At 47.3% G+C, this 24395-nt stretch overlaps 1 protein-coding gene across 1 annotated transcript; it reads right to left on the bottom strand.

The window, feature by feature from the left end:
- Window positions 1-1054: 1054 nt before the first annotated feature.
- CPA4 (carboxypeptidase A4) lies at window positions 1055-23185 on the bottom strand. The gene is made up of 11 exons (XM_037520741.2): window positions 23118-23185; window positions 17893-17974; window positions 17368-17502; window positions 16175-16273; window positions 12719-12820; window positions 11351-11455; window positions 10588-10698; window positions 9425-9515; window positions 7831-8030; window positions 6779-6863; window positions 1055-1976 (listed from the first exon to the last, which is right to left on the bottom strand). The coding sequence occupies exons 1-11, from the start codon at window positions 23183-23185 to the stop codon at window positions 1789-1791; spliced, it is 1266 nt and encodes a 421-aa protein (XP_037376638.1). The 3' UTR covers window positions 1055-1788.
- Window positions 23186-24395: the final 1210 nt, after the last annotated feature.

Below are 24395 nucleotides of genomic sequence, written 5' to 3'. Positions count from 1 at the left end.
CAAGCAAGTCACAGAAGCGAGAATCGTCGAGCCTACATTGTCTGGTGTGAAGTAGTCCTAAGTAGCCACACAAGCGACCAGCTGGCAGGTGTGTTCTGGTTATAGAATTGGATATATCATGCTATTAGAGCTGGATACCATTAAAAATTCTAATCATAGACTGTAATTAACTTTCCTTGCTCTGACGCCCCGCTCACTAAACAACCTTCTGATTATAATTTGGCTTCCCATGTATCTTGCCTACAGGGAGAGAATGTACTGTTCAGCCGACGTGAGAATCCAATCCACTAAACAGTTACATGCCATGATGTAAATTAATAAATTCGTATTCTGATTTTATCATCTGTCTCATCTGCGCTCTGTAGGCGTGAGTCAGCATCCCCAAGTCTAATCAACAGGGACACGGAGAATATCGAGCTTCTGAGCTAAAAAACTAAGGACTAGACCCAGGACCAGAGCAAAATCACCAAGGTAACATTGCCCGGGAGGCCCCTCGGTCTGATGGAGAAGGCCTTCCTTCATGTCATGCAATACAGATGGGGATTAAAATTGACTTTTGACATTATAAAGAGCTGCATATTCAAAACCATGGCTTGGTTCCATTCAGGTGAAGGCAAAGAATAGGAGATGATCATGAGACTCACATTGAATATTTATTGGCTTATGAGCACACACCAGATGCTGCACAAATCCTAGGCAGAAGGATAAGATTTACAGACATGTTTGAAAAAAGGGGGGAAAAGGGCAGATGGTACGTGCTGTGGAGGATGGGACAACAGCAGCCTGACTGATGAATCCTAGCTTCACCTTGGTGCTCAAGGGCCAGGATGCAAATGGAAGAAGGCAGCTTTAAAGACAAAAATAAAAGGGAAAAAAGGAAGGAAGGAAGAAAGAAAGGAAGGAAGGAAGGACACACCAGAGCACAAAAAGGAATGTGCCAGGGCAGTGAGATTATCCAGGCCAGAGGCATGATTTAGGACCTGGAGGGTAGGGGCAAGATCTTTGAAGTGAGTTCAAAAGGCAGAGTGGCGATGAGTCCATTAGGACAGATGGGGATAATTTAGCCATCCTGCTCTTTAGCTCTCCACTTCACCCAGGATTTCGGGGTTAGCAGTACCTCTAGTGACAGAGATCCCCTTCTGGGATCCCAGTTTCACTGAATAATAAAGAGAAGAAAGTGATAAGAACTGTAGCATCTGGGAATTCTTGGCGGTGATGGGGAGAGATCCTCCACTTTGTATTCAGACCAAAAACAAATAAACAAAAACCAAAAAGGGGAGATGACCCATACTGATGACCTTACAGGATTTATTTTCAAAGGGAAAATATGTTCCAGAGGAATGAGATAAATGAAAGGAAGTTCTGCATCCCCTTTGAGACTCATCTAACGGACGAGCATTCTCTCCCATGTGCCTCTCTGGGGGCCACCAGAACGCGGTCACCGGCTTGGCTGCACTGGACTGCAGAAGCTGAGGTCTGGACTCCAGAGAAGCAACTCAGACCGCTTTTAGTTCTAAAACTGTTAGCCACGAGACACCTACCAAGGGCTGGTCTGCCCAGCCAGCTGTGTGGGAGGAAAGGCACACAAGGGCACAGTAAAACAGCAGGGCCTAGAAGGTTGACAGATGGGCTTCTCAGGGGCACCCCCAGAATTCACAAACAGGGGCCAACCTGTGTTCAGTCCACAGCCAGAGAGCTCTGACGTGCACGTGAAGGAACAGTCCTCTCAGAATGGCCTCAGAGTTTGCTGCCCTGGGGTAAGCAAATGTAGGCAGAGGGGGGGCCCATCTAGTAGAGGTTGTCCTGCACATGCTCCATGATGGTCTTCAGCCCCAGCCAGGTCTCCTCCGCAGTGGGGATGATCTGGTCAGCGGGCAGGAGGAAGCCATAGTGGCCGGTGTCTCTCAGCTCAAAGGAAAAGGCGTACTTGATGCCGTTGTCATACGCCCAGTCCATGCTGCTGCCGCTCGCGGGGTCTGCAAGTCAGAAGAGGAAACACCTTTGAAGTCCGGGATCTTTTTTTTTTTCTTTTTCTTTTTTAAATCATTCCTGACTGCAGGCTCAAACAGGGGTGGGGAAAGCACCCGGGCCTCGGGTGAATGGGTGGTGGGAATTTCACGGGGACTATACCCGAGAGGAGAGAGCATACATTGCACAAAAATGAAGAATGATGTAAAAAATACATAAAATTAAAAATATAATAAAAAATTTAAAATAAAAATAAATCATTCCTCATTATTGCTTTTTTGCCTGTTTTTAAATGAAGTCCTTTGAGGCAATGCTGGTTGACAGCACTGTTTACGTTTTAGCGGGATCGATTCACAATGTAGTCATCACACCGAGCCCAGCACCAAAGCACCGGGCTGCTTCCATCACAATCCACTGAGGCCCCCGCTCCTGCCTTTGCTCTCCCCTCTCTTCTGCCTCTCCCCTCCCGGTAGCCTCAGTTCTGCCATCAGATTACAAGCGTTTGTTTTTGTCTGTTTCTTTGCTTTGCATTTTATATTCCACATATAAGTGAAATCCTGTCTTCGTCTTTCTCTTTCTGACTTATTTTGCACAGCATCATCCCTTCCAGGTCCATCCAAGCTGCTGCACACTGAAGCCCAGCGTCTCTTGGGGTTAAATGAGAAGGGGCCAGGAGCTCTGCCTGCCACTGATTCCCAGGGAACCAGGGCTCTTCCTGCAAGTCATCAGGCCTGTGACATGGGGACAGGAATGGCCTGGCTCGCCTCCCACCGTGACAGTCTTCACTCACCTCAGGCCAAGAGATTTTAAATCTTCATTCCCACCTTGTCACTAACTCACTGTGCAGACCCCTGCAGGTCACTGCCCGAGGGGGCAGCCTTCAGAGAGCCCAGAGGTCCTTGTCTCCTGGCAGTCTCGTCCAGTGTAGCGCCCCCCACCCTGCCCCCCGTGAGTGTAGGGCAGCTGTGGCCCGTGTAACTGCAGGAATGGAGGTGTGCCACCTTCAAGGCTAGGTCATAAGAGCTACTGTGACTTCACCTGGCTTTCTCTTGATTCTCTTGTTCTTTGGGAAACCAGCTGCCATGTTGCAGGACACTCAAGCAGTCCCATGGAGAAGTCCACATGGCAAAGAACTGAGGTCTCCTGCCAGTCATCAGGACTCACTCACTGGGCGCCTGAGTGAACCACCTCAGAGGCCCATCCTCCAGCCCATACTGCAGCTCTGCAAGGCATCACTGTGACCCAGTGAGAGACCCTGAACCAGAGTCGCCCAACGAAGCCACTCTTAGATTCCTGGCCCACATAAACTGCATAAGAAAGGAATGCTTGTTGTTTTAAGCTGCTAAGAGTTGGATGACTTTTTACATAGCAAGAGATAACTGATACCCAGAGAAAGAAGCAGAGCCCTTGGGACTTCCCTTGGCCAAAAGGCTGGAGGAAGACAAGACGGGGGTCCAGTTTTCTCCCAAACTCTATGAGAGCTGACATTGGCCCATTGTGCAAAGTGAAGCTGAATAATGCAATGATGAAATCAATCATGATCATTGTTTACTGACCGTCTACCACGAGCCAATTGCTTATCCTGGAAACTTTACATGTATGACCTCATTTAATCTTTAAAAGCCCAACAAGGTAGGTGTTATTGTCCTTGTTTTACAGATAAGGAGATCCAGGTTCATACAAATGTAAAATGGAGGGCTAGAATTTAAACCCAGGTTCTTTTGATGAGGAAGCCCAGGCTTTGTCCAATCTGCTTCTAGTCCATTCAGTATATGACATGTCTGCTAAATGAAAATGGGGGTCCTCTTGTTTTGCCATCATTGGTGAGAGTTATTTCTCCTGATGCCATTCGTGACTTTTCCTAGAGGTGCTGCTTCCGCTGAGATAATGTGCTCCCTGGGATTACAGATCAGACTCTACCATATTCTCTGGGATCCTTGTATTGTTCCCACAGCCTTTCTCTATTCTAAGAAACAGATGCCAGAGGTTAGTAGAGGTTATTTACATGGGAAGCTTAAGTACAATATTTCAGGACACGTTTGAAATCCAGGAAGGAGGCACAAAGGCCTCAGCTTGAGCAGTCCAAGAGATCAAGTTCAAGAACTTGGCTTTATTTGTGTTCCTGCTCAAAGTATAGCTATTCTTTTTCAATTTTTTACACAAATGGGAATATACTATGCACAGTGTTCTTTCCACACAGTCTTTTTTCACTTAATGTTCGAAAATTATTACTTATTAGCAAAGAAAGATCTCGTTTAATCTTCATTCATTCCAGGACCACACACATTCCAATGTTGGAATGCATCGAATGTGACTGACCCAGCACCCTAACTGTAGATGTCTTATTTAGAGGCCACCAGTCTTTTATGAATATTTTTAAATTGCCATCCTGACCACTCCTGATTGACCCATGGGCCAAAACAGCTCAAAGAAGCTGTTTCCAAGCCCTTAGTAGGTCAGAATCAGTGAAGTGGAGGAGAAAGATCTGCTATAGACAGGTGGCCTCAAAGCCCATTTTGAGCAGGAGACATGAAAACTCTAAAAAGCAGATACCAGAATTAAAGCCACAAAAGGAACCTGGGCTATTTAGCACAGAGATCAAAGTTCCAGAGTGACCAGGCCCTTCAGACATTATATCTGACATTCACAAGGTCCCTCAGCCCTGAAAACAGGCCCTTAAATCTCTTCTACATGCTTTGTTTAAGAAAGCAGAAAAGGTCACCTTCCTAGTGGTGCAAGGGGTTAAGACACAGCATTATGAAGCTGTCCACAGCCACTGCAGCATGAGTTCCATCCCCAGCCATCCAGGGAGGTGACCCAAATGGCGCAGCAGACCTCTCCTGACTTGCCTGCTCCTCCCTCAGCAGTGCATTTCAGCACATCTGCCTGTTCTGTTCCCCACTCTGTCTCTGGTGACTCCTCTCACCACCCATACCTCTGGCCTGTACCCCAGTTCTTGTATGCATAAATAAATAAATCTTTAAAACAAAAAGGCAGGAAAGTGTGAAATCCATTTTAGAATGATTTTTATCTAAAATGCTAATCTAAGAAAAGGTCCTACACTTGAAGGAGCAAGCATCAGCTATGTATGTAGCACAGGCGTGCACTTACGCAAGACTTGATTAAATTTTTGGAAAGGAAGGAGGGCAGACAAAGCCTAGAAAGAATACACAGATGGGCTTTCGCAAGAGCCAGGAGTTTTTATGCTTCCTGGACAACACTCAGGGGTGCTTCCTCCTGGATTGGCGGAACCAGACACCTATCTCTTGATTTTGGCATCGTTCACATGGGGGAGGAAGATGTGTTTGATGTGGGAGGACAAGACCATTCTTCTTTAAACTTGTGTTTGACCCAAAAGCCAGGACCCCGGTGACCCACAAAGATCTTCTGAGAGGATCTTTGGCGCCAGAAGGCGCCAAGCCAGTCTTTGGAGCTCTCTTTGGTCCCTATTCTGCTCTGACTAATTAAGCAGGAGGTGGAGAAACTCTCCTGATGTGTTTGTTCTCTGAGGAGTTCCCATTTAACCAAACTAATAATAATAAGCCATGAATAATTAATGGATTGTTGCTGCAATTAGCAACACAAACACCAACATCATGCTAACTGCTCTATGCAGCACTTGAAACAGACAAGAGAGATCACAGTACAGAAGGCCCAGGAGGTGGGATGGAGAGTTTTTGTCCCTGAAGAGGAAGACAAGAGAAAAGCTAGTTGAGTATGAAGCAGGTAGGATGGGAAAGGGAGTTGCAGTTTGGAAAAGGAGACACTAGAGAGGGAAAAAAAGGATGGTAGCTTGAAAGGGGTCAGAGCTGTGCTCACCATGTTTGTATTTATATTTCCCATTTATCGTTAGGGTCTTGGAGAATGATCATATTCTTCAATATGAGCTTTAAAATTAGGGAACTAGGGCCTCCCCGGTGGCACAACGGTTGAGGGCTGGGTTGCGAAGCTGCCCGCAGCCTCTGCAGCGCCAGTTCGATCCCCGGCTGCTCCCCGGCCACCGGAGGAGGGTCCCGCATGGTGCGCAGACCTCTCCTGCCGCCCGCTGCTCCCCTCAGCAGTGTACTTCAGTCCTTCTGCCTGCTCTGCTCCCCGCTCTGGCTCTGGTGAATTCTCTCACCCTCTCGTGCTTCTGACTGTACCCAGTGCTTGTATAAATAAATAAATAAATCTTAAAAAAAAAAATAATTAGGGGACTAGAAAGATCTTAGCAGGAAGAAGGTGAAATGCTCAGAAGACGATGAATGAGACACCAAAACAGAGGTATTTCCTCAAGATGAGGTTGAGGTTGTGAGTAGTGAGACTCAAGGCCATCTTCGGGTTTGGGATCTTGCTAGAGTTGTGGGGTTTCTTTAGTTTGATGCTGACCATGTTTGGGAACACCCCCTAACTCAGCTCCCAGCCGCTCTAACACTTGTTCATTTCTGAAAGGAAGGTGAGGGAATCTCTCTCAACCCCTCTCCCACCACCTCTGTCTGCCACTCCAAAGGCAGATGATGATTTGAGGAATTTTTGATAAACGATGTCAAGGTCTTTAATGGACGATAAGGAACACAGACACTACCAGGCTGATGGGGCTTAACTCGTCACGGGCACGTGATAAACAGCAGGAGAGTGGTGGTGGGGATATGGATGAATGACTGCCTGCAACAGCTATTATCACATAGGCATGACATAAATTCAGACCACTGTTAACAACACAAACAATCACACAAATGTAGGAAGTCTAACTTGCAGTTCATTTCCTGCTCCATTGCAAGTTTCCTCTCTAAGTGTTTTTCTAAACAACCAACAAATGCAGAGTACTTACAGACAGTGGTGCAGGTAGGACCCACATGGTATTCAGTGCCTGACAGGGAGGCCAGAGCCGTGGCCGCACGCCTTGCCACATCATCCTAGGAGGGGGGAGTCAGCAGAGTGAGAAAGAATGGATCCCGCAGCCAGACATTCCTCAGCTGTTCTGCATGCAAAGGTTTGGAAGATCCTCAACCCCTCCCCTGATTTTCCTTTCTGGTCTCTTCAAACCAGAACCAAGACCTGACTATAACATGAAGTAAATGCATGTTTCCTCCAACTCCTTCTCCCAATGTGTCCCCAGGTCTTTACTTCCAGTTTGGGGAAAGAGGTAGAGATTTGTGGGAGATAAGCCCTCAAAATGCATGTGTCCTGCATGCTCAGATTGGATGAGCTGTCTTCAAGCTCTCCAAAGATCTGGGGGACTGCTCACCAGCGCATAGGAATTTCGTAAAAGCACCACCATCATCACCTCTGCCAAGGGAAGACCAAGTATGTCCAAGAGAAAACTTTCTGAGAGTTGAGTGTTCCCAGAGCAGAGGCAGACAGGCCACCATATATGGATGTGCGCTACACAGGGCAACTGCTTGAGACCAGAATCTAGGCCACATCCAGCCACAAGTCCTGCATCTGCCAGAAGCTTTGTGGCTTAGCTATGGCTCTGGTTAGAGGGGCACATTAACTCTGACCAGCACTCAGGGAGGGGCCTGACCTCAGATGCCAGCCCTGCTCTGGTCAGTCCATCCTAAGTGCCCTGTCACATCCTAGGGTGAATCACTGCACATGACACAGAGCACCTTAGGCTGTGACCCACACCCTTCTTCAGCACCCCTTTACCCTGTGTGGGGAGCACATGCCCCTTGCCCACCAAACTGCCTCCCATGGTTCTTGGCATGGGTACGGTTCTTGGAACTCACAGCAAACACAGTACTAAGGGGCTCCCTCATTATAGGGAATGAAGACTGGACCCAGGATGAAATGCACCCAGGCTCCTGGGCATTCCCTATAAGACTGTAGAACCACCACCTTGGCAGTGCCCGGGGGTAAACGAAGGCAGCCACCACTCACCAGCTCTTCAGCATCTGGGGCCTTCTTGACCGTGTATCCGTAAGGATACATCAGCAGCTGAGAGTAGCTGTGAATGTCGATGAAGCATTTGAAGTTCCCGTGGTTCTGGATGAAATCAACCACTGATTTCACCTCCACTTCTGAGTTGACACGGGGTCCATGGTACACTTCGGAGCAAGGGTTACTACTGGCGCCTTCTCCTATGGGGCAGCCCAAACAGAAATGTAAGTTCACAGGCCAAGAAAACAGAAGCTCAAGGCATTTGACCCGGAAGAAGGACAAAAAGTACTGGCCACAGGCAGGCCACGCTAGATGTGCCCCCCGCCCCCCACCAGGACCTGGTCCACGGTGTGTGTTTCATGGGCAGGGCACAGAGCAGGGACATCGGATCTGCACATTCGAGCAGGAAAAATGATAGGATTCCTTTAAATGGCTGGAGTTGACCTTGTATTGTATCACTAACAGTTGTCATAAATAATTAATATCACACTTGACAATGAGTTGAAATTAATAAGTATGCTAGATAATTAATATGAATACCAATTAATAATGAAAATGACTCCATTTATTCTGGTGTCAACTCATTCTCTTGGTTCAGATGTTAATGGCCAAGTGCTGCCAAAAATAATCTATTGTTGTGGCTAAAATCTCTTGATTATTTGACAAGTATTTAGAAATATTGCCTTCTGTATTACTTCACAGTATAGCTCCCTGAGGTCTCTGGTGTGTGTGTGAAACCACCCCATTTGTGGGAATAACTGACTTAACTTTGATGCCCTTGGTTCCCACATTTGTATCAGCTCCTTTCCCACAGTCACATTATTTTCCCCCAATGGTTTATGTGGTATTTTTATGCAAGTTAAAGAAGTACATTAAGAACAAAACAGCAGCTCAGCTGTGCAAGAGTGAAAGAGAGCTATTCGGATTCAGAGTGGGAAGGTAAGTTTAGATCCTAATCAACCATAAGCTCTTGAGTTGGTCTCTGAGCTTCAATTATCTCATTTAAGATAATAAAATGCACTCACTGGGTCAGAAGAATAGTAAGATAATATATGGGAAGTAGCTGGCATTGTTGTGCAGATGATTTTTAAAAAGTTGCAACTAAGAGCCCAGCTCCCCTAATTCCCAGCCTCCTTCCATGACATTGAAGGGCTGAGGTCCATCTGTACCCAGGTGAGTGACCTGTTCAAGTTTAACCTTCAGGAGGTGATCTTGCTTGTTAGGATAATAGTGGAAATTGCTTGCTTCTGAGTTGCTATCAGGAACCCTTCAACCCACCAGTAATTTGCCCTGGAGAAGCTGGGATGGCCAGGGAATAAGGAAGGCCTCTGAAGCTTATATCAAAGACAAGGATGGGTTTTAAAATATTTCATTCTCTCAGGAAAATAGGAGTTGCTCAACCATTCCCCCTCAAGCCCCCCCACCCCCATCCAAATTTTTTTAATCAAGACACGAGATACAGAGAACATAAGGGATTCACCCAAGTTGTTCAATGAATTGGCAATGGAGCCAGCCTGGGAATTAGCAGCCAACTCTGAGCCCCGTGAGCCAGGCTGCCCTTGTAGCCAGGTTTGAGAACTGACCCTCCACCTACCTGCAAAACTGGCGTTCCAGTTTCTATTCGCATCAACACCAACACAGGAGCTTCCAGGATTTACGGACCGTGTCTTCCTCCATAATCGATTCTGAAAATCCACCAAGGAAAAGACAAGCGTCCAGACATAAGTCAGGGCATGGGAAAGGCAGAGGTTTTCTTGGGGGGTTGATGAAGATGAGCACCGCAGAAGGGGTTTGGGAGGCTCATCGGGGCTCCAGCCCTCACTGACGAGCAATCTCCTCTTGTCTCCCAGAGAAAAAGGCTTCACACTCTTGCTTTGAGAGAGAACAGCAGCCATATGCCCCAGGAGAACTTTATAATGTGTGAGCTGGGGTGGTGCTCCCTGAACCCACTGATGATATTTTTCATAAAAGTAGGACAAACACACAACTTGCACCTCAGTGACCACCAGAGCACCAGGACATGCACAGCAACTGTTTTATTCTTGCCTAAAAAATTCACCTGGATCAAATTAAATCTGAAGATCTGATCACCAGTGAGTAGGAAATTGGGAGCAAGGGAGCATAAATGGCCACAACAAGGAAGTAGTGGGGCAGATGCAGACCTGGGGACAGTCTACAGGACACACGACTCAGTTTCTCCAACAAACAAATGACTTAAAAAAGCGCCTGTGGTGTGGGGTGGTGACTATTGTAGAAAAAGAGTCTGCAGAGCCATAGCAACCAAATGCAGGTGCGGACTCTATGGAGACCCTGATTTCAACAACTTGAGTCTTTAAAGATAGTTGGAGGTATTGGAGGATATTAAATACTTCCATTCACTTGTTTAAAGCTGATAGCAGTACAGTGTACAGCATTTGTTTGTTTTAATTATCATCAGAGATGTACACAGTTTTGGGTGAAATGTCATGATGTCTGGGATTTGCTTTAGAATGTGTGGGAGGAAGAGAAATGAAAAGAAGTGGGTAATGTGTTGGTAATTGTTCGAGCTCCATGATGGGGAGTTCATGAGATTCTTCTAAGAAAAATAAATTCCTTGGTAAGTCTCAGGTCCAAGAATGACCAGGAAGTGAGAGCTTAACTCAGAACATGCACAATTGTGGGCGTTTCCACCAAGGCCATACATATTTTAATGGCAAAGCTAGGAATTCAATAAACAGGTCTTAACTCTAAGCCTGTCAGCATTACGGTCTTACTCACTTTAGTTTGTGTGTAAACATATCCATCAGGATTGGCCACAGGCAACAAGAAAATATCCACTTTCTTCAAGATGGAGGTGATGGTTGGTTCCTTCCCGTAATCAGATACAATCTAAGCAGAGACAGCGAGCTTGTGAGCTACGCCAGGGTGGGCTGCTGAGCCCGGCATCTTCCCAAGATGCCCAGGTCTGGAGCATCGTCCACCTCCCCCACCCCCAGGCCTCCCAAACAGGCACAGCTCTCTCTGCAAAGCCCTCGGGCATTTCAAAACCTGGACAACCAGAACTTCAACTGCAGTGAGTCCTGGGCTGCCTGCCTTACTCTCTCCAGCTGCACGTCATAATCAGTATTAGGAATCTGAGTCCCCAGGCAAAGGCCAGGGGCTCCTCCACACTTGCTACCCCGCCTCTTCCAGTGCTGGCTTAAAGCAGGTCTCCCAGAGGGAGAGGAACAGAGGGTGAGGTCCCTGAAGGTCTGGGACCTCAGGGCTGGCTTGGAAGGGGCTGAAGGCAAAACTTCTCTGGCATCTGCTCGGAAAGCTCTGTTGCCTTTCTGAGGGCTGACTGTGAGTCCGTTTCAGGTCCACCTGGGCGGCTTCCTCGCAGCCACGAATGCTCACGGCCACTTAAGTGACTAAGTGACTGGGGGCACTTAGTCAAAGTGCAGAGCATCTTCCCACCTTAGCCCCTGGACCCAGCCTCGTGGGGCGCTTCAGGGGCCCCGCAGGCCCACCAGAATTCTTGGCTAATACCAGGCGACATGACCTTCCTTGCAGTCCAGATGGCCGTGGCCTGTGAGATCCACTCCCGGGAATGGATGCCTGCGTTCAGCCAAATGGCCGGCCGCCTGCCGCCTTCTCCAGTGCTGAACTGTGGAAGGAAAAAGAGGCCAGAAAATGACCCTCTTGCCTGCTTCTCCACTCACCTCTCATCTCCCCAGCTCACCCCTATTCATTTAATCCATTTAAGATAATTCAGAGACCAAATGTTCCTGAGGGCACCATCTATTAATTGGGCTTCTCCGTGACCGGGAAGCTTAATTGCTTGGCTGGCGGGGCCCAGCGGTGAATGGGGCAGCTTGAGCTGCTCCAGGATTGGAAGCAAATGGAAGGGGAAAACAATTGCTATTGTGAATGAAAATGCCAGTGTGATTAGAGATAATATTATGCCTCTTGAAAGACCTCAAATGGTAATCCAACAGAGAGAGACAGCAGAGTGTATGAGCCAGCCTGTTGGAGCTGAGGCAATAAAAGAATTCCGTTTTAAAATGAAGACAAAGGGTCTTCACTATCTCTCTTTTTAAATGGCATTTAATGAATCTGGCTCCTGCATTTGAGTGTTGGGCCCTCTTGGGTCAGAGCGTGGTGCTAATGAAGCCAGGGTCCCCATCAGATTGGCAAAGAATCTAAATTTATGTTGAGTATTTTAGAGCAAACAGCTCGGTGGTGAATCTCCTCCTGCTGCTACTTTAACCATTGCTCTAACCCAGGTACTTCAGGGTTTATAGGAAGCTAAGAACTTGACAAATTCTTCGTTGTCCCATGGTTTCTATCTCCAAATTCCTTTTTATTCATTTGGCTGGATTATTTTTATAATTTATGTCACTGCCATAAATTCTCTACCTCCTTGGCCAATATAGACCAAATCTGTTAGAAATATCTGGAAATTAAGCTGTGTGCAGCCAAGGATCATAGGCTGGGTTTAAAATTACATCAACTCTAAAATTAGCTTCCCAGATTGCTATTCCAATAAGTACCCCTAAAAGAGGAATAGAACTCATAGACCTTTCCAATTTGTCTTGCTACTTCCAGAAGGTGGGAATGAGGAAAAAGACTACAGCCCATCTGAGAGCTTTCTGGAATATTAACCACACCCCCTCACTTGCCCCTATCTTGCCTTTCAATCAAAAGTTATAAAGGGATGTGATCTTTCTAATTTCCCTCATATCAGGCAAAAGCTGGGACTCTGTCAGATCAAATTCAAACCCGGGAAGAGGATCCTCCACCACACTCTCCTCCCTGAAATCAAGGTCTTAAAAAGCTGTCTTCTCCAGAAATCTGAGGGCTGATGCCTGGACACAAGGAGCCAGGAGTCTGAATCCAGTCAAATCCTTTGAACCGCAAGGGGCCTCACCTTCAGTACATACATCGGCCGTTTCTCAAATGAATGCCCAATTTCTACCTTGTTCACCAAGTCGGGAAATTCTCTGGCAATGCTGTCCATCTCTTGGTAAATCTGAAGAAGAAAAAGGGCATCCGCAGAATTTTTGGAACATTGTTCTGTTCTGGATAGGTATCCTCGAACTCTATCTTGTTGATCTTAATGATTTCTGCCAGCGCCCTAGCCTTGGAGTTGATCCTATTGTTGGCAGGGGATGCTTATTTTGATTTTGTGTCTACAAATTTCTAGAGAGCAACATATCTCATTTGCCCACCAAATTAGAGTCCACCGAACTAGAGTAGTAGGACTTTGCACCATCCTGGACTGGATAATCTGCAGTGGCCCAGGTTAGACAAGGTTCTTAAAATCTGTGGTCTCCAAACCTTTTTGATCACTTTCTCCATCCCTGGAAAAATAAAACCAGCATGCACTACACAGCATGCACATACATGTATACACAGATGTGTGTACATATACACACTACTACACAACTACATATACATATGTAGTATGTACACAACTACATATACACACTACTACACAACTACTACACTACTACATATACACACTACTACACATACATTATCAAACAAAAATTGAAATAAAAATGGTTGCATTAATAATAAATATAAAGGGCCTCCCCGGTGGCGCAGCGGTAGAGCGCTGGGTTGCGAAGCTGCCCGCGGCCTCTGTGGCGCCGGTTCGATCCCCGTCTGCTCCCCGGCCACCAGAGGAGGGTCCCACATGGCGCGCAGACCTCTCCTGCCACCCGCTGCTCCCCTCAGCAGTGTACTTCGGTCCTTCTGCCTGCTCTGCTCCCCGCTCTGGCTCTGGTGAATTCTCTCACCCTCCCGCGCTTCTGACTGTACCCAGTGCATGTATAAACAAAACAAACAAACAAGCAAACAAATAAATAAAGAAAAACATGCCTCTATTAAAAAAAAAATCTTTAAAAAAAAATAATAATAATAAATATAAATATGTGCAGAAATATAAATAGAGATTGTAAGTGTTTCTTCCTCCACCCCATCTTGCTTACACCCTGTAGCACAGCCACCCCATTTTGGAGATGATTCTTCTGAAGGCTTTGAAAGAACAAGTGAAGTAAATCATGGTTGCGAATGCTTCCATTTGCTTTCAGTCAAAAAAATAAAAATAAAAAGTTTGATTTAAATAGAGTTCATGCATCTTAGTTGCACAAACCTTTTGAGAGTCAAGAGAAGGAAATAAACAAATTTATATTTAGACCTTAAAATTGAAAGACACTTTACAGAGGCGGAAAATGTGCAATCAATATAGAATAAAATCACATTTAAAGGGTTGATCAGACTTGTAGTCAATATGGTGGATTGAGCAGAAGCCAGAAACTACCTCCCAAATATATAGGCAAGCCAGATAAAATACAATGAAAATGATTCATGGTCAACTTTCACAGCCAAAAACAAAAAGGGGGACCTGGGGGAAGGCGTGGACCTGCAGGTGCCATAAATGAAGAGGCACAAAGCTAGCAGAGTGGAGAGCAGAAGCTAAAACCCCAGGATCAAATATTTGCCTTGGGTGCAGAGTGTAGGGGCACGGGACCAAAGAGCTAGGACCGGAGAGCTGGGAATCCAATTCCGGCCATGAAAAGGGGCCTGGAAACTTTATCCACTGATTCTAGAAAGTGGACCAAAAGCCAGATGGCTGCCTAGAGCCATATGAAGAGAGACCTCCAGGAAAAGTACCGCCAAGTCATGCCCAGACAGGGGGTCCAAATCCACACCACCAACATCAGAGGAAGACTCACAAACTAAGAAAATAACGGCAACCGCAACCACACACACAAAGGATCTGAAACTAGAAACCCTGGCAACGACAAACATGACATTCCCACAGGAGACCTAAGAAGGCCTAATGGTTCTGCGCTCTTAAAAGCTGTTTTCAGAAAGAACTGAATTGATCAAGCCAGGAGGGAGACAGTACACCAACCCACAGCCAAAGCCCTTGCAGGGAACACGAGAAAGGTGTAAACCAGATGGCAATAGCACCTAAAGCCAGAAAACAAAAGCAGGTGGGTGAGAGAGGGAGGCGCAGGCAGGTGAGGGGATAGAGTTTCTCGAGTCCTGGGTGACATTTGCAGCTGGTTAGCTCAGCTAGGAAACCCATGTTAATGAGCTAACATCATGGGTTTGATCCCTGTGTGGGCCCTGAGCTCTGCTTTTGTCCATGGCCCCAGACTGAACTCCTAACTTTATCCAGCTGTTTTGCAGATGTATGTCACTGGTCACAGAGGGATCAAGGGGCAGTGCGGTTGGAAGTGTACACAATAAACAAAGCTACTGACAATCATGGGAAAGGAGTGGAAATAGTTGGTGGACCTTTGAAATAATCCCTCATCTAGAAGGAAAAACAACCTAAAGCAGATCCCTTGTGCAAAGCGTGCCGGAAACACCATCTTTGGATATAAAGAACCTGTATGGGGAGGGTGTTCCTGAGCTAGTAGAGAGGTTCCAGGCTAAGGAAGAAGACATTGAGGGACGTAAGGGTACTGTATTGTACGTGGTACGGTTCCATTCCACAGCCCATCTTGGTTCCTCAAGTCCTGGCATCAAATTAAATTATTCTGCTGTGCGTTTTTCATTTGAAGGGTTAGCTTACCTTGAAAGTCAGCCATCTGCATAAAGTGGTTTCTAACTAAACACAGCACCAGAAGGCATTACGGAACAAATATATGTTATAAGTAGTCATGATAAATGAATGGAAATATTTGGTTAACCTTGGAAATAACCACTTGTCTACTTTCCTGGAATAAGAAACATTTTAATCTGGTTGAATAAAATACAGGGATTATGGTGGGGTCTAAGAAGGTTGAATTACAAGGACTGAAAATGATTGCAGTTATTTCATGGTTTTCTTTAAGGGGCTGCTGGAGCAAAGAAGGAAGCATGTGAGAGAAAATGTCTGTTTGTGTTTCACTGTGCTCATAGATGTGGGTCGGGTTAACCCCCCAAAACTAGAAAGGGAAGAAAATGTGCGCACAGAGTTTGATTTTTTGCCCTGTAAAAGGGCAGATACTGTCCCTTTTACAAATGGAAGGTTTGTGTCAACCCTGCAGTGAGCAAGGCTTGGGCATCACTTTTCCAACAATGCAATAAAGCATTAAAATATTTTTAATAAAGCATCAACGTTTTTAAAAATACATAATACTATTGCACACTTAATAGATAATTCTATAAGCACTGGGAAACCAAAAAAATTGTGACTCACTTAATTGCAACATTCCCCTTATGGCAGGGGTCTGGAACCGAACCTGCAGTATCTCCAAGCTGTGTCTGCACACATGTTAGCCCCCCAGTGAAGGGATATTTGTGCTAAGGACTAATGCCGCATGGATGAGAGGGGTTGCAAAACCCAGATGCCCTTGATCTTAACCTGTTTTGAAACACTTACAGCTTCCAGGGAATGGTAGGCCCCATAGTTGAAGTAATTATTGCTCCGTTCTTGACCTTCATTGTGTTGCATTTCTTTATCTTCATCATCTAAAAGGGCCTAAAACAGACACAGCAACATCAGGAAATGATCCGCTGGAGGTTCTTGTTTTCACTGTATCTTGGCACATGGGCTGGCCAAAATGGTGGCACCCTGGGCATGCATACCAAGCAGTGCCAATGTCAAGGTGTCAAAGAGGGTCAGATTTCTTCCACAGATCTATAAGAGCTTACTTCTTGGAGCCCAACAATATCACCCCATTCCAAATACACTTATACCCTGGAAGTAACATATGTGCTATTTGGTTATTCTGTGCTGTGAATTCTCTAGACATCGGCCCGCATCTGGTATCCAGTGCCTCTGACATACACAGCTTGGGAAACCATTCAGAAACAAAGAAATTCTTATAACCACTCATACTTTGAAGGTTCCTGGCAGATGTGTGTGACATGTGAGGATGATTAATAAGCTCACAGCTGCTCACGCCATCAGGAAACTCCCGGGCCAAATCACCAATTAGTCCATAACCCACCTCGGTGAAGGAGAGAACACGAGCCAGACTCTGTCCTGCTGTTCAGCTATAGGTCGCGAGGCTGGTGCCTGGCTTGGGTGGTGATGTCCCTCTGCTGGGTGACATCCCCCATTCTAAAGGAGACTTGCAATCACCAGTCTCCAGCACACCCTCCCACCGCCTCTGTTCTCTCCTGACTTCAAATAAGAAAATGGAGAAGACTTAATAGATGTGAAGCATCTACGATGCAGCAGGTACCGTGAGACATTTCACGTACAATTAATGCTTAATCTTCTCAATAAAGTGTACAAGGTAAATACTACGATTACCATTTTAATCTATGAAGAAACAGAGGTTCAAGGGCTTCATTTACAGCTTGTTCAACGGCTAGTAGTTAGCAAACTACTAGCTAACTAAAGGCTAGTAGTTAGCAAAGTCAGGATTTGGTTCAAAAGGTGTCCTGACTTACGTAGGCCCTTCCTACTACATGTTTCTCTAAGTAGTCCTTGCACTTTGCTGTCATATACCTCAGTTTCTTCATCTGTAAAATAGAGACAGATAAGAACAGAACTTGAAAATGTCTCCGGTCCATTCTGGCTGTTTGGTCCTATGCAAAGCTAGTGAGGGACCTTGGCCTACCCACCTGCAGGTCTTCAATAGTCACTGCGTACTCTAAGCCCTGGGACTTCAGGAAGGACTTGACTGGTAGCAGACTGACAGATGGGACCAGGACATCTACAGGACGACTGACAGTGGTGGGGGCTTGCCAGAAGTTGAGCTGAAGAAAATAGAAGTAAAGGCAGGTTAAAGGACAGTTCAGGTGAAAAGCACACTGAGTTCATTCTTTTAGAACAATTCCCAAAAGCCAGAGTGATCCCTGAGGGATTGGGTTCTGCTAAGGGAACCCACTGCCTGTTTCACAACTGTGTTCAGTTGTGCCTACCCAGCAGCTGGCATAGTCAGAGGAGTAAGAATCCAGGACAGATAGAAAGACGGAGGTGAGGACCAAGACCTCCCACCCTCCGCCCCCTCCCCAAGACAGCACATCTCCCACTTTGATTATCTATCAAGGCAGGTGGAAACTCTTCAGGATCGACACTGCTGGTGGTGCCAGGGTCTTCTCCACCACAGCTAAAGATACCCAAGAAGACTAAGAAGAACCAAGTACCTTAAAGTTGTTTGAATTCACTAGCTCACTTAATTTGCTCAACTCGTCTCCACTTCTGATGTTAATCCTAAAAACTTGGTCCCTAGAGGAAAAAAAAAAAAAAAGCAAAAGAAAATGGTGAGCTTTCAGTTGGCAAATAAGCCCAAGCCTACTATCCCAGACATAACTGGGCCGAGTGAGAGGAAACGGTCTAGTCTTTGGTTATAATGTATAGCCATTAAAAATAAGACTACGTGGCAAATATGAAAAAGTGCTTATGGTATAACTTTAAAGGAAATATTAAGTGAAAGAGCAGGACACAGAATTGTATGTATGCCATGATTACAAGGATGGAAAAAGCAGATGCATTGGAAGAAAAACAGACAGCGGAAACACAGCGAATGCTGACAGCGCTGTGCTCAGGTCGTGGGATTATGGACGACTGCCTTTTTTTTTCCTCCCTTGTATCTGTTTTCTGTAATGTGGTCATATTACTTTATAATGAAAAACATATATATTTTTGCAGAAAGGAATGTTCCTGAGTTACACGCAAAGCTAACTCAAGACATAAAGAAGTATTTCTTCACTGTCAGGAGCTAGGACAAAAACTGGCTGAACATCCCTGCTGGAAAGAGCTAGAAAAGAGAGCAGACCTTGCAGCCTCGGAGGGTAACTGTCTACCTCTTAGCAAAGAGGGGAGAGGCCGGGTGCTTTCTCTGTGCTAGCCAGGTCCAGACCCCTAGACAGTTACAAACACAAAATGACCAGGGTGCTGAGGCTGAACTTGGGATTCAGTCTCCCGCGGGGGCCCCCTGAGCAGACCAAGAAGGGAGCCGCCAGTCTTGAGCCCCCTTTTGTTGTTTGTCCTGCACTTATTTTGCAGACACCATTTAGCTTCCATAGGAGCGGCAGGGGTAGAGGCCCCTGAAGTCCTGTGTGTGTGGGTGGGAGAGGCCAAGCCTGAAAAGTCCCCTTTGTGCTTTCAGCCGGCTCAGGGAGCCAGGGGAGCCATTAGGCCGTTGCTAGGTGACAGCCCAGTGAATCTGCACTCGACGCTGTCACATGCGTCATCCCTTTGACAGGAATGAATGCGGGAAGAGCTGCCGGAGAGGGCTGTGGGCTGAAGGACCTGTTGACAGAGAAAATGTTCTGTCACAGGGAGCTAAACGTGCAGCCTCACGTGGCAGATGAGCATCTCTTCACAGACAACCAGCCCTAACCAAATGGACTCTCGGGGCTTAACTTTGTTCTGGGAGGTTCTGGAGGACCTCCAGGGGGGTCTCGCCCAGCCCCAAGGAGGCAAGGTTCATTGCAGGGTTGCATCTACTGCAGGTGGCAGAGCTGGGGAAAATGCCAGAGCCAATGGATCATTTTCTCCCAACTTAGTTGATCTCCACAGGGCTGGAGGGGGGCAGTGAGCTGCACCCCATGGGTGCTGGGTGTTGCTGAGGCCACAGTGGAGAAGTCATTGGATAGGCAGGTCTCAGTCTGAACCCAACAAACTTGCTAGGAGTTGGGCTTCAGCCCTGAGGAGATGGGGAGCCCAACCCCACTTCCCTGACCTGGGTTGGCAGCCTTGCCAAAAAGGGCCGGGTTTAAAAACAGAAGTAAAATCCTTACCCCTGGCGGAGTACCAGGGCCCATCTGCCAACCTCGTGCTCTCTCACAGCCCACCCCCACCTCCAGGAGAAGGGGTGTCTTAAAAAATGAACATTCTAGGGCCTCCCTGGTGGCTCAAGTGGTTAAGCACCGCACTATGAAGCTATCTGCAGCCTCTGCAGCACAAGTTCCATACCCGGCCGGCCAAGGAGCTACCCACATGGCACGGCAGATCTCTCCTGTCTCGCTCGCTGCTCCCCTTAGCGGTGTGTTTCGGTCAGTCTGCCTGTTCTGTTCCCCACTCTCTCTGGTGAATCCTCTCACCCCCCGCACCTCTGGCCTGTACCCCAGCTCTTGTATGCATAAATAAATAAAATCTTTTAAAATAATAATAATAAATTTAAAAAGGAACGTTCTAGAAAGCACCTATGCATTGGCATCTCTATGGCAAAATTAGGCATTTGGAAAGTACAACAATCATAAAGGAGAGGAGGGAGAAAACAGAAAATTTATAATAAAAAGAGAATGTAAGAAAACGGAGGGTCTAGGAGTAAAATCATGTTACACATTCACCTACAGCACGTGTTTTACTTTTCCCAAAGTAGTAACTTGGCGACGGAACTTCCATACTCCTGGGCACAGCTTCCAAACTCCTGGGTCCATAATAGTGAAATGCTGTGATTCTAACTGGCCCAGAGGAGGATGAAATCCACAGCCCATTTCATCATGCCTGCACCAGCCCAGCCAGAGAAGACACATCTGGAGCACGCGGAGTGGCTGGGCAGAAGGGCAGGCTGCCGTGTGTCTCTCCTCCGTCTCTCCCTTGGCTCCAGTCTCACCGAAATCCCCAATTCACCCTGGACATTGTCCTTCTCTGTGACTCTGCAACTGCTGTTCCCTCCACTGCCACATCCAGCCTTTTCCCTTGGCTGCCTGACAATCTCCCCCCAGGCTTGAAGACCAACTCCAGTCACCCTGAAGTTTGCCCTCGTCAGAGGATGCAAAGTTGGGGATAGGGTTCATTGGGGGCTAAAAGGTGGGCCAGGGGGCCTCCCTGGTGGAGCAAGGGGTTGAGCACTGCACTATGAAGGAATCCACAGCCTCTGCAGCACAAGTTCGATCCCCAGTCGGCCAGGGAGCAACCCACATGGAGCAGCTGACTTCTCCTGTCTCGCCCACTGCTCCCCACAGCAGTGTATTTCAGTCAGTCTGCCTGTTCTGCTCCCCGCTCTGTCTCTGGTGAATCCTCTCACCCCCCGCATCTCTGACCTGTCCCCCAGCTCTTGTATGCATAAATAAATAAATCTTTAAAAAAAAAAAAAGTTGGCCGGTGCATGAGCCAGTGTCTAAGATTATTCTCATGAACGTAAGTCCACCGATGCCTGGGAGCAGAGAACCTATGTAGGTGACAGGTGAAGGGTAGCCCTGGCCCCCAATGTCCTTGTCTGCTTTTGGGAAATGCCTCTCCAGGCACTGAGAGTGTGGGTGACCAGAAACCACCCAGCACCACCATCCAGAACTTCATTCCAAGACCACAAGCTCTTTCTGAAGGAACACCAGCCTGGGCCGGGGGCTGTGCTGGGCCTTGCAGGATGCCGTGTTCACCCTTCCTCTGCCACACTGGTGTTCTCAGAGCTCTTCTGAACTCTGGCCTTTCCAATACCCAGCCAGTCTTGGGGATCCCCTCTGACCCACTCTCACACCTGCCCCGACCTTGGACAGTCAACAGTCACCTTGGAGCCGTGGCTCTGCGTCCCCTCTGACCACGCAGGCAGCCACGGCTGCGCCTGTGCCTTCTCCCCTGCAGCCCCTGCCAGGCTTGGCGCCACCGCAGCACTGGAAGACGGTTTCACAGACTCAAAAATGCCTGCCAGCTACTACTAATGCCACAACAATTCCGCAACGACTTCCTGTTCTCCGCCTGCCTGGCACTTCTGGACATCCTCACCACCATTCATCTCGAAGCCGACTGAAGCCCGGGGGGAAGACACCAGCAGAGCGCGAGAGATGGGGGAGGTAGGTGCGCTGGGTGGAAGGAATGGAGTCTTGGTGGGGGGAGACCCCATCCTCTTCATCTCCATCAGCACTGTGTCCCCTCCAACCAACCTGTGTCCCTGAAACCTCAGGGCTCAACTTCCCTTTGCTTTAAAGCTCACCAACCTGGGTATCTGGGACACATCTATGAACCCCAGGAAGGATTCCACCACCTTCGCTGGGTTCCTTACTACGGAGTAAGAACAGTATCATCAAGGATGATACTATTGGTTAAAACCATCTGCAATTAGCTCAGGCACAGCGCTCCTGCCGTGTACACTCCAGGGCCCGGCCCAGCTGTCTCAGCCCAGGTGTCTGCCGCATTGTAAGAGAAAACTGTATCCTGAGAAATAAAGATTTTTCAGCCACGTGAATAGCTGCAGTGGGAGCCTGACAGCTCCATGCATCAGCCCACACGGCAGTGAGCATAGTTATTACACACTTACTGCTGAGCTGCCTGTGGAAAAATCTCCTTCCCTGGCCACCTGCTATGCCTAACCCCTCTGAGCTATTTGGCAGCAGAGGCCAGGTGTGAACAGAAGTCATCACCATAAAAATTACTCAATCTCATATAAGTAATTACCTCAGTAAACAACCTCAAAGTCCCTTTACCCAGATAGTATAATAGAGAGTAAACTAACAGAAAGAGATGGACTAGAGATACAGGACTCGATCTGGAGATTAACTAGTGTATGGCAGAAGGGTATGGGTTCTGCATGCTGAGTTCCAGCTCCCCCGCTTACAGCTAAGTGGCCTTGGGCAGGTTTCCTAACCTTTCCAAGCCTAAGTTTTTTCATGTTTAAATTGAGGAAAATAACACCCTAGCCCGGTAGAGCCTTGTGTGATCCAAAAGATAATGCACATGAAAGCTCTTTGCAAATGGCAAAGCATTATGCAGTAATGAGTTATTAGAATTCAGTCCTCTAGCAGGGCACCCAGATATCCTTTCATCTTTCCTACTTCCCCAATATCCTCTCTGCAAACCTCAAAGCATTCTGTGTAAGGCATGTTGGGCAGGTACGTGCATATCCACAAGAACGCGCATAGCCACAAGAACGCGCGCGCGCTCACACACACACACACACACACACACACACAAACGGTGCAGATGTGTCTTTGCTTGTCAATTTGCACAGCGTGGCTACGCAAAACCTATCAAATCTCCGTGTCCCAGATGTCCGAGAAAGCGCCAGCCCTACTAAGCAGAGCAGGTCACCACTAACAGAGAGGTGAAATCAAAAGCCCAAGACCCAGATTTTCCTCTAAGCGTGGCAGACATTAGAAACAAATTCTAGCAATCCTGGGTAATTCACAATATAAGAGTAAGAAAGTAAGAAATGTCCTGGAACTGACCTTACAAGAACTAGGAAGAAGAAGACCTGGCTGGAGATGAGCGAACCAGAGAGGGACCACTTAGGGAGGGACCACCTCACCCTGCTACACAGATAAAAATGAACCTCAGAGAGAAGTCACTTGTCAGGGGGGAGCCAGAGGCCAAGCTGGGCCAGGGGCCCAGGTGCTTTTTCCCCAACCACTGAATCAGTCGTTTCCAAATCCCTTTGGCTCCTGCCTCCCTGAACTAACCAAAACATAATAAATCCAAAAGAACTTACCCAAAAAACTTTTCTCGGCCACAGATGCTGGGCCCAATAAGGGCCACAAAGAAGAGGCTCCACTTCATGTCCCGGGAGTGTCAGTCATGCCGTGGCTGAGTCAAGCTGTGGTTATATAGAGATTGAGGCAGACTCATACTCTCAAAAATGCAATTCCCAAACACTCTTGGACGGTGACAGTACCTCAGGCGGGCCACTACCTGTAGGCCGTTTCCATTCCTTCTGAGTGATCAAGATCAAGCCAGTGCCGAGAGGAACTTGCTCCTCAGGCTGGAAAAGTCTGTGCAAAGGTATCACATTGCTCATCAATTGGTATCTAAATAGTGTTTTTTGAGCAAACAGGGAAGGCCTACAGTGCTGGATGGAATTTAATCTGCTAGGAGAGGCCAGGGGATAACCCGTGATGGGGGTTATCTCTAGAGTAATAATAAAGTGAAGACTGTCAAAGAAATTCCACGCCACTGTCGAGACCACAGGCTGGACAAGCCAGGTCAGAGAACTTCACCAGAGCAGGCCATGGGACAAGGGTGTGTGGCCTCTGGGATGGAGCTGACCTGTAATTCTTATGACTCCACTCAGAAAGGAGACATATATGAGGTAAATGGTATAGGAAGACTAGGTAAGTACGAATAAATTATCAATTTTCCTTGGGGCCTGAGCTGAAGGTTTAATAGTACTACTAACACTTTTGCTAGACTTGGAAACTGGTGTCCATTCCAGCAGATTAAGTGGATGACATTCTTGATCTGATAGTCCAACACCTTTGAGTCTGTCCTGGGGAGCCCCAAATCCCACAAGCCTCACAGAAGCCTGTCTCAGGCTTGATTGAGGAGAGCTTTTTTGTTTTTGTTTTTTTAAAGATTTATTTATTTATTTATACAAGCACTGGGTACAGTCAGAAGCGCGGGAGGGTAAGAGGATTCACCAGAGCCAGAGCAGGGAGCAGAACAGGCAGAAGGACCGAAGTACACTGCTGAGGGGAGCAGCGGGCGCCAGGAGAGGTCTGCGCGCCATGTGGGACCCTCCTCCATGTGCTCTCCTCCGGGGAGGAGCCAGGGATCGAACCAGCGCTGCAGAGGCTGCGGGCAGGTTCGCAACCCAGCGCTTAACCGCTGCACCACCAGTGAGGCCTGAGGAAAGCTTTTGTGAAGAGCTGTGGGGCTGGGGTCCTGCTGTTTCCAAGGTCTGCATTTTTTTCTGTACTGTCCCAGAGTGGACGCAAACAAGCCTCATGGTTGGGGTAGTAATGAAAAATTACTCTGACACTTGTAAGAAAGA

The sequence above is a fragment of the Talpa occidentalis genome, unplaced genomic scaffold (assembly GCF_014898055.3).
Source record: "Talpa occidentalis isolate TD23 unplaced genomic scaffold, MPIMG_talOcc4v2.1, whole genome shotgun sequence".
In the NCBI taxonomy this organism is placed as follows: Eukaryota; Metazoa; Chordata; class Mammalia; order Eulipotyphla; family Talpidae; genus Talpa; species Talpa occidentalis.
Note: the sequence above shows the minus strand (reverse complement) of the source record. Positions and strands in the feature narration are given on the sequence as shown.

Coding starts and splice junctions, on each gene's coding strand:
- CPA4 (XM_037520741.2), bottom strand. CDS start 23,185: ATGAAGTGGAGCCTCTTCTTTGTGGCCCTTATTGGGCCCAGCATCTGT. Junction 16,274..17,367: donor TGACTATTGAAGACCTGCAG/GTGGGTAGGCCA, acceptor TGTCTGTTTTAG/GCCCTTTTAGATGATGAAGA. Junction 6,864..7,830: donor CCCCAGATGCTGAAGAGCTG/GTGAGTGGTGGC, acceptor CCCCCCTCCTAG/GATGATGTGGCAAGGCGTGC.